General features: G+C 44.5%; 1 protein-coding gene across 1 annotated transcript in view; it reads left to right on the forward strand.

Annotated features, from left to right (window-relative positions):
• OTUD7A (OTU deubiquitinase 7A) overlaps window positions 1-14,632 on the forward strand; it is a 311,705-nt gene that overhangs the window by 124,378 nt on the left and 172,695 nt on the right. The window contains exon 6 of the mRNA XM_029575217.1: window positions 11,407-11,534. Coding sequence (XP_029431077.1) covers window positions 11,407-11,534 — 128 coding nt within the window. The remainder of the gene's footprint in view (window positions 1-11,406; window positions 11,535-14,632) is intronic.

A 14,632-nucleotide genomic window follows, 5' to 3' on the forward strand; every position in this document is an offset into this window, starting at 1 on the left:
GCAGTGGAGAAAACTATTCTGGGCCAGGTTAGTGTAGGGAAGACAAAATCTGCATGGGGATTTCATTTTGAAATTGCTGTGCATGAAAGAATGTTCCCTCTAAAGTGTGAGCGGGAGTGGTCAAGCATGCTTGACCTCAGCCTGCATGCAATCTGACCCATGGGAACTTGTTTTGCCATTCCTCCTCGTATACCAGTCTTTTGAGCATATTCAAAACTTGCAGAGTCTGCATGCCATGTATGTTAATCTCATAATGCACGAGATCAGCCTAAGGAGAAGTAGTAGCCCTTTCAGTTTTGAACACACATTTATAGGGCTGGCAGACAAGGAGGAGCGGCTTCTATTGTTCTCCTGTGATCCTCCCCATGAGGCCTGTGGTAGCAAATGGAGGTAGTAGAAAAGAGAGAGAGAGAGGTGCAGGTGGGACTGCCAGCAGAGCCCATACTGCTGATGGCAAAGAAAATAATGAAAGACGGAACATGTGTATGTGTGCATCTGTATATTTGAGTGAGAGGAAGCTTGTGTGACAGAGTGAGCTTGTGTGTGTATAAGAGGTGGGCATGAGTGCATGAAAGAGAGAGAGATGGAAAAATGATAATGTTTTTGTTTCTCAATTGTTGCATAGCATACAGAGTCTGGCTTGTAATGGTTTACATTTCAGTTTTTATCTGCATGTTTCTCTTTATGGTTTATGGTCTCTTTATTCAGCACGGCCTGCAACCCCCATCCAGCTTTGCCGGAGTTGGCACTGGTGCCTAGACTCTTGGATGAAGGCCAAGCACCCAGGGCCCCATCCCCTGTGGATTACAGTGAGAATGAGGTCCCATATCACCCCTGGGAGGAGGATAATGCAGAATCCTCCTCAGAGCTCTCGGAGGGTCTCCCCTCAGAACAGTCTCCTCCGGAGGAATGAAGGAGATCTCCGCCTGAGGACCTGACTTTCACAGGTTTTGTAAGAGCGATGGCGGAGGCCATCCCTTTTCAGTTGATGACTGAGGAGGATACCAGACACAAGATGCTGGAAATCCTCCAGTTTGTTGAGACTTCTAAAGAGATCGTGGTGGTCCTGGTACACGAGTTGCTGTTGAGGATTTGGGAGCACCCCCTCACAGTTCCTCCGCTGAACAGGAAAGCAGACAGGGTTTACCTCAACCAAGGGGCTACTGGATTCGAAAAGTGTCAGCTGGCACACCAATCAGTAGTAGTCAAATCCATTCTCAAGAAAGCCAAGTGCTCTCAGACCCATGCCTCGGCACCCCCAGGTAAGGATCACAGGGCGCTAGATGCTTTTGGGAGGAAGGTGTTTCAGGGGGCAATGCTCATATGAGCCAATACTCTCACAACCTCTGGAAGCAGGTGCAGAAGGCGGCTGAGCAGCTGCCTCAACAGCAGCAAGACACTTTTCTGTCGCTGGTGCGTCAGGGCCTGGAATGCGGAAAACATAAGGTTTTTTCTCTTTTTTCCAGATGGCAGCGAGAGCCTCTGCAGCGGGAATCGGGGCCCACAGAATGGCATGGCTGCAGGCCTCTGATCTCTAACTGGAGGAATGACTTGCTGACCTTCTGTGCACAGGAGAGAATCTTTTTGGAGACAAGCTAAGGGACACGGTGACCCAGTCAGGGACCACCATGAGACCCTCCAGTATCCACCAGCACTTCGGACCTGCCCTCCTTGGCTAGGAGGTCTGTGAAGCAGGGTCAGAGGGAGGTCTTTCTACCACCAGAGGAAGTATTGTCCTCCGGCCCCTTTCTCCCGTTCACAGAGGGTGAGCTCCCTGTTCAAGGCAGCAGCGAGCTCCCGAGCCCCAGCTGGCGCCCCAGCCAAATCCTGGGATGGCATTGTGACTGGATCGTAGGGAAATAAACCAGTTGCCTGTACCAGAGACATTGGACTCACTGGTAGTGGGCAGGCTACAGTTCTTCACGAATCAGTGGCCCAGTGTAACCTTGGATCAGTGGTTTCTGTCCATCAAGGGTATCGATTGAATCTCTTGGGCGTCCTGCCAAATTCTCCTCCATGCCTGTTTTGGGGGCCATTAGTGGATCAGGCGATACTGTTAAGGGAGCTCTCCGCCCTCTTAACAGCCAGATCAGTTGAGTCTGTCCCACCAAGGCAAAGGGGACAGGGATTCTACTCCCACTACTTCCTGATTCAAAAGAGAACAGGGGGACTCCATCCCATCCTAGACCTGAGGCCCTTGAGCAAGTTTCTAAAACAAGAAAAGTTCAAGATGGTTTCCCTGGGCATTCTGATTCCCTCAAAAAGGGAACTGGCTATGCTCCCACAATTTAAAGGATGCATACACTCACATCAAGATCTTCCCAGGTCACAGGACGTATCTCAGATTTGTAGTGGGAAAACAGCACTTCCAGTGCAGTGTGTTGTCATTTGGGCTAGCATCAGCCCCCTGTGTCTTACAAAGTGCCTGGTTGTGGTGGGGGCACACCTTTGCAGGCCAGGAGTGCATGTTTTCCCCTATCTGGATGATTGGCGGATCAAGAGCACCCCTCAGTAGAGGCAGAACGATCCCTGCGCTTGACCATCCTAGTGTTGGAGAAACTAGGGTTCGTTATCAACTATCCGAAGTCCCATCTCAGCCTGTCACCTCAGTTGCCTGACCCTGCTAGACATGGGTCAGGCAAACGCTTTTCTGCCACTCTCCAGGTTGGTCACTTTGTCGTCCATAGCAGAGGTGATTCAACAGAGCCAGCAGCAGATATCAGTGAGGCACAGGTTGAGGCTGTTGTGCCACATGGCCGCAACTGTCCATGTTACTCCCTTGGCACAATTACACATGCACAGGGTCCAGTGGAGGTCGCAATGGCACCAGGCCACCTAGGATCTTCAGGCTTGCAACCGCATCACTCCATCTCTCTGGGACTCCTTGTCCTGGTGGCAGGTTCGCTTGAATTTGGAGCAAGGCATATAATTTCAAAATCATCCTACTCAAATTGTCCTTATCACAGATGCATCCATCCTGGGTGGGGTGCTCACGTAGACAGTCTCCACACTCATGGCCTGTGATCTGCCAAGGATACACAATGCCAAATCAACTTCCTGGAGCTCTGGGCGATCAGGTACACTCCATGGCAGTGATGGCTAACCTATGACACACTTGTCAGAGGTGACACGCCGAGACGTTTTTGCTGACACGCGCAGCATTTCGTGGACTATCGGAAAAAAAAAATTTTTCCATTGGCTGTGCCGAGCCTTTTTTTTTTTATCGGCTGCGCCGACCTTTTAAAATTAGTTTTTTAATATCCCCCCACCCTCCGGACCCCTCCACCCCCCAATGCCCCCGGGCGCAGGGAGGCTCATGCGGCGCAGCAACAGGCAGATAGGCAGGGCCGTGGTGAGGATCACGTCACCACGGCCCGAAGAAAAAGATCGCGTTTAAATACGCTGATACTCTTCCTCCTTCATGCCTGTGCGGCCCCGGAAGTAAACGTTGCCGGAGCCGCATGGGCAGGAAGGAGGAGGAGCATCAGCGCGTGCAGAAGAGGAGCAGCGCTTGCGCTTACGGGCCGAGAAGAGGAATAGGTCCGATAGTAGGGTCGCCGCGGCCCGAGAAGATTAGGGCCGCTGCAGAGCCCATCCTGCGGTGCCCCTTGAAGAGGAGGCCCAGAGGTGAGAGAGAGGCTGAGGGTCTGTAGAGGTGGTGTGTTTGTGCGTGTATGAGATGAGTTGAGAGATTGTGTGATAGTGAGGACCTGAATGTTTGCAAAGACAGCATGTGCTTGAGCAAGACAGCATGTGGGAGTGAGAGAGAGCTTGTGTGTGTGAGAGTCAGACAGCATGTGCCAGTGAGAGACTCTGTGTGTGTATGTGTGTGTGTGTGTGTGTGTGAGAGAGAGAAATGCATGTGAGAATGAGAACCTGACTGTGTGTTTGAGGGAAGAAGATGGAGAGAAAAGAAACAGAAAAAATGACAATATAAAAGGAATTGGCAAAAAAAATAAGAAAGGGAAGGTGGAAAAAAATAAGAAAGGGAAGGTGGAAAAAAAAAGCCTGGGACCAACCAATTAGAAAACTAAGATCAGACAGCAAAGGTAAAAAAAAAAAAAAATTACTTTTTAGTGAGTGGCACATGTAATCTTTGGGAATGTGCAAGAATAGCAATTTCTCTATGCGTATCTCGCAATGTACAAGATCAGCATGGAGAAAGTGGAAGCCCTTGGGGCCTGCACAGAGGAGGCAGCAGAATGGGCTTCAGTGTCAGTAGCAGCAATCGGCACCTCCCCAATAGCCATGCGGCAGCAGTGACAGTGGCAGCAGAGGAATGAGAGAGGTTCCGAGGTTGCTGGCAAAAGAGAGGTGGGTCTGCCTTTAGTGTGTGCATGTGTATGAATGGGACTCTGCCTGGGGATGTATGTGTGTGAATGCATGGGTGCCTGCCTGGGGGGTCTGTGTGTGAGAATGAATTGGTGCCTGCCTGGAGGATGGAGCGGGAGTGGTGTGAAAATGAATGGGAGCCTGCCTGGGGTTGTGTGTGTGTGTGTGTGTGTGTGTGTGTGTGTGTGTGTGAATGACTGGGAGCCTGTCTGGGTTTGTGTGTATGTGAGGTAGCCAGTGAGTGTGAGAGCATGAGTGTGTATGAGAAAATCCAGGGGAGTAAGAGTTTGTGGGGCGGGGGGGGGGGGGTGTTTTAATTGAAGATTTAGCCAATGAAATTCAGCAAAAAAAAAGTCACTAAGCAGGTAAGGTAAAGAATTATTTGTTTTTGCTTTATTAATAAATACAGTACATATATTAAAATTATAACTTTTTGTTATTAATTAGAGCTATAAATATCACAAAATTATGGATTTTTCTAGAAGTGACACACCACCCAAGTTATGCTCATTTTTATTATTAATTTTGACACACTGAGCTCAAAAGGTTGGCCATCACTGCTCTATGGGCTTTCAGAGATTGGTTGTCCAACAAATTTGTCCTGATCCAAACCGACAACCAAGAAGCAATTTGATATGATGTCAACAAGCAGGGAGGCACAGGGTCATACCTCCTGTGTCATGAAGCGGTCCAGATCTTGTCATGGACTCTATCTCACGGAATGGTGCTCCGGGTCATGTATCTGGCTGGAACGGAGAATGTGATAGCGAACAAACTGAGTCCAGCCTTCAGACCCTACGAGTTGTCCTTGGACCAGGGGATGGTGAACCGGATTTTCCATCTCTGGGGAAGCCCAAACTTGGACTTGTTTGCATCCCCCAGCAACAAGAAGGTGACTCAGTTGTGCACCCTGTACAGGTCAGGTGGCAAACCAGTCTCGAACACCTTTGCCCGACATTGGGGCAAGGGTTTTCTGTATGCTTATCCTTCAATTCCGCTACTGACGCAGATTCTCCTGAAGCTTCAACAGGACCGAGGGACTATGATCCTCATAGCCTCTCATTGGCCGAGACAGGTCTGGTTCCCAGGCTGCTGCATCCCAACCTCCGGGCGCTGTCGCTCACAGCCTGGATGTTGAGAGGTTAGTCTTGCAGCAGCTGGATCTTTCAGAGGATATGTCTTGAATCCTGGTAGTTTCTTGAAAGCCTTCCATTAGAAAGTCCTATGGACTGAAGTGGAGGATTTCCATATGGTGTGAGCAAAAGGCCCTAGATCCTTTCTCCTGCCCTTCACAAAAGCTGCTTGACTACCTTTTGCACTTCTTGGAAGCTGGTCTAAAAACCAACTCCATTAGAGTTCATCTGAGTACAGTTGGCACTTACCACCAAGGTGTAGATGGTACGCTTATCTCTGTGTCAGACGTAGACTGGAGAATTCCTTCTGCAGAATCTACCAGAAGTAGGGAGATAGTGAATGCCCTGCAAGGGGCACTGTTCAAACAAATGGTAATGGAACGCATGAGGGAGGGAGTTATACTCGACCTAGTGCTCACTAACAGGGATAATGTCTCTAATGTCTGGGTGGGTGCCCACCTCAGCACCAGTGATCAACAAATAGTATGGTTCGATATCGCAAATAGGATACAGAGAAGTCACACGAAGACCCAAGTTTTGAATTTCAAAAATAGACTTTGTCGAAATGGGGTCGTACGTGGAGGTAGAACTAGAAGACTGGGAGAAAATGAGAGGTGGAATAACAGTGGGCTAAACTTAAAGGAGCAATTACAAATATAACAAATTCTATATGTTAGAAAAGTAAACAAAAGTAAGAGAAATAAGAAGCCGATCTGGTTCTCAAAGGAAGTGACTGATAAAATAAAAGCAAAAACCAGCGTTCAAGAAATATAAAAGATCTCAAAAAGAAGAACACAGAGAAGACTATCTGGTAAAACTAAGGGAGAAGAAGTAAGAAAGCAAAATGTCAGGTGGAATAAAGGATTGCCAAAGAGGTAAAGTGAGGTGACAAAACATTTTTCAGATATATCAAAGAAAGAAGAAAGGTCTGAAGTGATATAGTGAAATTGAAAGGTGACAAAGAGCAATGGATGAAGAAATGGCCGAAATATTAAACAAATAATTCAGTTCGGTGTTCATGAAAGACGACCCTGGAAAAGGACCGTCGCTAGTTAACAAGACTGTGGATGGGGGTAGACAAAACTCCGATTACAGAAGAGAATGTATGAGAAGAACTAGGAAAACTGAAAGTGGACAAGGCCATAGGGCAGGATGAGGTACATCCCAGAATACTGAGGGAGCTCAGAGATGTGCTGGTGGGTTCACTGAAGGACCTGTTCAATAGATCCCTGGAAACGGGAGTGGTGCTGCAAGGTTGGAGAAGTGTGATGGTGGTCCCGCTTCACAAGAGTGGGAGCAAAGAGGAGACTGGAAACTAAAGGCTGGTTAGCCTCACCTCTGTGGGGGGGGGGGGGGGGAATTAATGGAGACTCTGCTGAAGGAAAGGATAGTGAACTATCTACAATCTGGTGAGTTGCTCAACCCAAGGCAGCATGGATTCACCAGGGTAAGGTCCTGTCAGACAAGTCTGATTGACTCTTTGATTGGGTGACTAGAGAATTGGATCAGGGAAGCGCGCTCGATGTGATTTACTTGGATTTTAGTAAAGCTTTTGTTACAATCCCACATAGGAGACTCGTGAACAAAAGAAGTTTGGGAGTGGGTGCAAAGGTAGTAGCGTGGATTGCAAACTGGTTGACTGACAGGAGACAGTGTGTAATGGTAAATGGAACCTACTCTGAAGAAAGAACGATGTTAAGTGGAGTGCCACAGGAATCTGTTTTGGAACTGATTCTGTTCAATATCTTTGAGCGACCTAGTGGAAGGGATAGATGGTAAGGTTTGTCTGTTTGTGGGTGATACTAAGATCTGCAACAGAGTGGACACATCTGAAGGAGTAGAGAGAATGAAAAGTGATTTAAGAAAACTTGAAGAGTGGTCAAAGATTTGGCAGCTGGGATTCAATGTCAAGAGGTGCAGAGTCATGCATCTGGGCTCCAGCAATCCAAAAGAGCTTTATATGATGGGCGATGAAAGACTAATGCGTACGGACTGGGAGAGGGACCTTGGTGTGATAGTGTCTGATGATTTGTAGATGGTGAAGCAAGGAGATAGCTAAAGCCAGAAGAATGCTGGGATGCATAGAGAGAGGAATAACCAGTAAGAAAAAAGAGATGATAATGCTGTTAAACAGGTCTTAGGTTAGGCCTCACCTGGAGAACTGTGTTCGGTACTGGTGCCCGTATCTTAAAAAGGATAAAGACAGGATAGAGGCGGTCCAAAGAAGAGCGACCAAAATGGTGAGGGGTCAGCATTGGAAGACTTATGAGGAAAGGCTGAAGGATCTGAATATGTACACCCTGGAAGAAAGGAGGTGCAGGGGAAATATGCTACAGATATCTGAAAGGTTTTAATGATGTACAGTCATCAAACCTTTTCCGTTGGAAAGAAATTAATAGAATTAGGGGTCATGAAATGAAACTCCGGGGAGGATGACTCAGAACAAATGTCAGGAAATATTTCTTCATGGAGAGGGTGGTGAATGCCTGGATTGCTGTTCCGGAACAGGTGGTGAAGATGAAAGCAGTCAAGGAATTCAAAGGGGCATGGGATAAACTCTGGGGATCCATAAAGTCTAGAGGTTGGAATTAAAGAAAAGAATGCATGGGGGTAACTGGTAGTAACTTGCTAGTGTGGCAGTTGCTACCCTTAACAATTAAGCCTTGATGCTGTTGATGCAACTCCATCATTGCTCTCTGCTTCAACGGCAGTGAGAAAAGGGGAATTGGATTCAAATAGCAACTCCATCTTTGCTTTCTGCTTCAGTGGCAGTGAGAAAAGGGGAATTGGATTCAGACAACAAGCAACAAGGGACCCATCTTTTATGGTTTGGGGACCAGTTAAACATGGGGTAATTAGCTGATGTGGTGCTTACTAGGGATGTGAATCATTTTTCTGATGATTGAAAATATCGGACGATATTTTTCAAACTCGTCAAATATCGGGGGGTCCCCAAAAGTGATAGGAAAACCCCACAAAATGTTCGTGGGGTTCTCTTTATTGTTTTGGGGGTGGGGCGGGAAGAAAGGGCACACAAAAACAACCCCCAAACCCACCCTGACCCTGTAAATCTCATTATTTAGAATCCCCCCATCCGTTGCTCCTACCATGTGACAGGGGCCGGCCAGTGGCACCCGGTAGCCCCGTCACATGGTAAGGGCAAAGGGCCATCGACGCCATTTTGATTAGTGGCAGCTGACAGCCCAAGAGCAGGAGATCACTCCCAGGACACCCGCTGGACCACCAGGTACTTTAGAAAAGTTTTTGGGGGGTCGGGAAGGTGGGGGATTCTAAAAAATTTGATTTAAAGGGTCGGGGTGGGTTTTTTGTTTTCAAATCGGGCGCAGCCGATTAAAAAAAAAAAAAAAACAACAACCATTCGCACCGCGGGAAACAGAATTTCCCGATGGTCCACGAAACTGAAACTGGAACCGATTCCGGCACCGGCATCTCCCAGGTGGTACTATGTCTTGGGGGTCATGTCAAAGCTTATTCTGTCAGAGCCATGGCAATGTTGGTGGCCCACTTGCGAGCAGTTCCCATGGAGAAGATTTGCAAGGTTGCAACATGGAGTTCTTTCCACACATTCACTTCACACTACTGTCTAGGTTCATCCAGTCTGTCCGCCGGAAACTCTTTGAGGTGTAGAACCCCCCACTGTCCCTGCCTAGGGCCCATTGCTTGGGTTCAGGCTGTCTCCCCCTCTGTTACCAACAGCACTGTGGTGGTTGTGCCTGTTGGCACCTGGTTGGTGCTTGTTGGTCCCCTTATGGGCTAGAGAGCAGCCTGTAGCTAGGGATTCACCCATATGTGAGGACTACCATCCTGCTGACTTAGGAGAACACCTGTTACAGGTAAGCAACTCGGCTAATTGTTAGCATGGGACAGCATATGAGCTAGCGCCGGCCCTAGCTTTAATCTTTCTTCATAGGGGAGCATTCAATGCCTTTTATCATTTTTGCTAGTTGTGCTATATCTTTTTTAAGATGGGGCACCCAGAACTGCACACAATGCTCAAGGTGTAGTCTCAACTTATTTATAAAGAAACATGATATTCTCAGTTCCTTTCTGAATAATAGTGTATTTGCATTTTTGACTGCTGTTGAACTCTGACCTAATGTGGAACCCAGCATTGTATACATAGGGAAAAAATTCTAAACATATGTGCATTACTTTACAATTATCTACATTAAAATTCACCTGCCATTTAGATTTCTAGTTTTCCAGCCTTGCAAGGTCTTTCTGCATTTCCTCACAGTCTGCTTGTGTTTCAATTACTCGGAATTATTTTCTGCCATCTGCAGATTTGATCAATGCGCTCATTACTCCCTTTTCCAGATCATTAATGAATTTTGTTGAACACTGATCCCAGTACACATCCCTGGAGCATTCTGTTTTCTCCCTCTGTCCTTTGGGAAAACTGATCTTATAATTCTATTTTATTTTCCTATCTTTGAACCAGTGACATTGCCTCCTATCTCATGACACTTTAGTTTCCTGAGGAGCCTTTTCATGAAAAACTGTAAAATGCCTGCTTAAAATCCAGATACACCATGTTGAGCAGTTCACCCTTATCCACATGCTTATTTTGTACCTTCAAAGAATTCTAATAGATTGGTAAGGAAGACTTGTCCTTGTTAAATCCATGCTGTCTCTCCCCCATTAAGCCAAGTCTATCTGTATGAGGAGGAGGCAGAAGGGGGGGGGGGGCGGGGAATGGAAGATTGTTGATAGCAAGGGTTAGGAATTGAAATGGAGGCAAGTTTCAGAAGCTATTTACCTGAGTAATTTACTGATTTACTAGAGTGAGGAGGGGTGTATGTTCCCTATGCAGACCAGAGAGGATGTTTGGTAGCCTCGGCATTTCTGGAGGGGGAATGTCATTTAGGGAGGGCTCTGAGGGTGGAAACTCCCACCACAACATTGATGTCACAGGTGTGTTGCCAAAAGGAAAGGTGGTGAGAGGCAGTGATTCACCATAGGAAGTTAGCTAAAAGTCTGAGCAGGTTTGTTTGTTTTTTTTTTAACTGAACTTTCATGATAAAGCAAGTCTTTAAAGCCTGCTACTTGTATATATTTTTGGACTGAGCTGCTAGGAAAAAGGGTACAGCATTTAAAAAGTAGCCACTGGTTGCAGGAAAAGCAAGCTCAGAAGCAGCTGGCGCTTGTAAGTTTGTCTCTGAGAAGTTAAGTGCTGCAATAGAGGCAAAGTGTTTACAAGCAACTGTAGCTTACATGTTTTCTGGTGCCACAAAATTACAATAATAGGAGCATGTTGTAATGATCCAAGAAGGTCAAAAGAGGCGCATGAATTTAACTCCTGCCTGGAAACCATCTCTTAACTAAGACTCTAGTATCTAAGCAGACAAAGTAGGGCAGAAAGGCTGCTACTTGACCTTTTTGCAGGAGCACTAAAGGCAAAGAATGACCGGAGATTACAGGGATTGGAGAATGACCTGAGCAAATTGGCTGCTTGAAAAGTGCCCACCCCTTACCTGGGTAAAACTATGCATATTGTTGATCCCAATGCATACTTTTACCGGGCAAAAAGTAGGTGGGCTCAGGGACATGGTTAGGGCGATGGAGGGGAACACGTATAGATTAGATTTGAAAGGAAAATATACCCGCAGAAAAGGCAAAGGTGCAAGTCTGTGTTGGTAGCTTTTTCTGGAACAGTTTTCGAAGGAAAATTGTGCTTGCACTTACCCTTTAAGAAATGATGCAGGTACAATACACATGGATCTATGGGGGCAGATATGAAATCGCCCCTTTACTGTCCAGTTTAATTGCTTGAATACTCTTCTAGAATGCTGGGGTTATAGCCCTGCTCGGAGTTTTCGATAATCAAGCCTTGATTCTTCAGTGTTCTTGTCCCTTCTCCTGTACCACCAGACCTCTGTTTAATTTCCTGAGGGTTCTGAAATAAGCTTTTATGTCACAGGCATGTGGGGGTTTCATGACCGGGACCTTGTTTTGCGGAAGGCACTGTACACTATGATGAGAAGTGGAGCAGAAAGGGAAGCACTGAAAAGGAGGTGGAGATGGCAGCAAACACAGCAGAATAAAGAGGTTTGTAAATCTTAACTACTAAACATATTCTCATTTAGTTCATGAAATTCTAGTTTAATATACTCTCTGGACGTAGATATGAATTAGAGTACTGTGGGGTTGATTAAATACGATGCTGCTTAAATTTGCTAATACTCCCAGTGTGCTTCTGACTAAGATATCTTACCCAGAAGGTCCGTTCTGATTATATGTTGTATGAATGAAAGTGTTCTAGCAAATTTGTTATACTACTCCATCAAGATGCCGCTGCCAATTAGTAGATATTAATGATCATAATAAATTATCCTAGGGTTATCACAAAGATCTATTATTGGAAGATGCTGGATGAAACTGTGGTGTCCAGAATTTAAACAGTAAGATGGATTATTTGTTATTCTTGGGGGAAGGATATCCTAGTCGTACGCATGCAGTAATGCATACCTCTAGCCAATTCAATGCTTATGAACTTTATGGGTTCAATTTTCAAAACTGGCCGCATTGGTGCAAACTCTTCAGGTATTTTTGCCAAATGGGCTTTGAACCAATTTTCAAAGAGAAATTACGAGCTTGCTTTCTCTTAGCAAATTGCCTTGAGAAAAAGTACCCGCAAAGATTTGCACCTACTTTTTCTGTGGGTACTTCTTCCAGCCAAAACAATATGTAAAATTTTGAAAATCCAAAGCTATGCATGTTGAGGTCCATAGTCAAAAGCATTTAGCTGGATAGCTCAGAAATTATCTGGCTAAATCCTAGCTGGCTAATAAGATAACTATCTAGAATTAAGCCAAATAAGTTAGGGGTGTTTCGGGGGTTATAACTGGGAGGAGTTGAGTTAACTTGCTAAGTTACCTGGCTAACTCTGTTAGTCAAAGTTAGCCAGCTAAGTAGGATCAGGCCAAACAACTGTTCTAAAGTTAGCCGACTATATTTAGTAGTGAGGCCATACCACTGAATATCCCTCCAAAGTTAGCCAGATAAATTTATCCAGATAACTTTGCTATCCAGACAGTGACTGAATACAGACTTCCTTGTTTCCTCCTCTAACCTAACCCCATCCATGGGCAAGCTTCCAAGCAATGCGGCTAAAATTCTACATGTTGCAAAACCCCCTTCCCCCACACGATTTTTACCCGTCTTGAGGGTGGGCAGTTTTCAAAGAGCCCATGTCTGCACCTAAACTGCTGCTTTACTCCCCAAAATGGCTTTGAAAATAGCCCTCTATCAAGGATTATTGAACAGTCAGCCGGAATAAAAAGTTTTGAGAGCGGTGTAACTAAAAGTAGAAATCTACCACCCCTTTCCTACCACCACTGATCTCCTACTGATACGTACTCTACAGCAGTACAAGGGTTGTCCAATAAATGCATTTGAATTGAGACAAAGAGCATTTCCCCTGAGATATAATCCACCTGTCTAATTCTGGGAGCATTAACCTAGAGACCCCAATCCAATCTGAAAATCAAAGATCTCTGATAGGTCAAGATGAAGGCACTGAACTAGTAAACTAACAATGAGGAGAATCATTCTCTTCTCATCCCTCTGTTTTACCCTTTTGATTTTTGTACATTATCCGGTGCATTAGAGTCCATGAGACTGAAAATTAAACTGTAATCGGTAAACTGAATTAACTTGACTCAAGGAGTTCAACATAAGTCTCTTTAGTTCATCATGCAGTTTTGATGGAATCAAACCATAGTATCAAAGATAGAATGTTTTCAGTATGTCACTAGCACACTGAGATAGATTAGTATAGTCCTCAGGGACTGCTCGACCAGTCTGGTCTTCAGAATATCCCTTATGGATTTGTATTCTAACATATCTCATGCATATGCATTAAATACGCATGACATATGTTAGAATACAAAAATAAATAAATAAAAAATAATAATAAATAAATAAATAAATAAATAAGGGTATCCTGAAAACCAGACTGAGGTCTGGTTTGAGATCCACTGAACTAGAATATAATTGTATGTGTGTGTGTGTGTGTGTGTATGTATATATATATATATATATATATATATATATATATAATATATATATATTATATATATAGATTCATAATTCTCTCTCTCTCTCTGTGAAATCAATTTAAAAACATATTTAGTTCTTAAGGTAGGATCCTAAATTTTCAGCTGAAAATTCACCTAAATTTAGGGATCTAAAACTTATGTTCCTAAATTTAGAAATGCAGATCATGTGCTTAGATTTAGATACCTTAATTAGGTGCCTAGTACAATTGTTGAGGTTTATAAAAATAGCATTTTACAAGAGTAGAAATTAAATTTTAACATGCGTAAGTCATTGAAAATTAACCCCATATCTATAATTCTGTATAAAAGCTACAAGACATGGCCCAGCAGCTTCTTACAGAGACAGTGGTTTGTTTTATTCCAGTATTATATGAGGCAGAGGAATGTGGAAAGCATCTAATTTGATCTCGGGGAAAGGCATTTCTCCCTTAGAGATTACACAATCTAATGGAAATAATCGTCTCTTTCCAAACAACGGAAAGTTTGGGCCCAATTCTTCATAAAAATGCTAGGCCATATGGCAGCAAAAGTTTGTTACACTGTTTGCATGTCTCCGTTTTATTTTTATTTAAAAGATTTTATATACCGTCATTCATAATCACATCACAACAGTGTAAAAAGACCTTAAGAAACATTAAAATACATCGGTCAAGGAACAAATACAGTACAAAATATAACACAATTAAAAAAATTTAAATATGCAGTACAGTAATCAGAGGTAATTAGTTCTTAATTTAAAACTATGCTTGTGGCTTATCTATAAAGGCTTGCTAAAAGAGCCATGTTTTCAACCCTTTCTTGAATCTCTTTAGCTCAGGTTCAAGTCGCAACTCAGCTGGCAAGGTGTTCCAGTTGCTTGGGCCTGCGAAAGAGATTACTCTGTCTCGGACTAAGGCCAAATGTGCGGTATTTATTGAAGGGACATAAAGAAGCCCTTTATTGGCGGATCTTAATGATCTATGAGGAGTGTGCATGCGAATAGAAAAATTTAGCCAGTCAGTTTTATGTCCATAGATGGCCTTATGAATGATGCAAACAAGTTTTATATAGAATTCTTTGAGCAATCTGGAGCCAATGGAGGCTAAT

The sequence above is a fragment of the Rhinatrema bivittatum genome, chromosome 13, assembly GCF_901001135.1.
Source record: "Rhinatrema bivittatum chromosome 13, aRhiBiv1.1, whole genome shotgun sequence".
In the NCBI taxonomy this organism is placed as follows: domain Eukaryota; kingdom Metazoa; phylum Chordata; class Amphibia; order Gymnophiona; family Rhinatrematidae; genus Rhinatrema; species Rhinatrema bivittatum.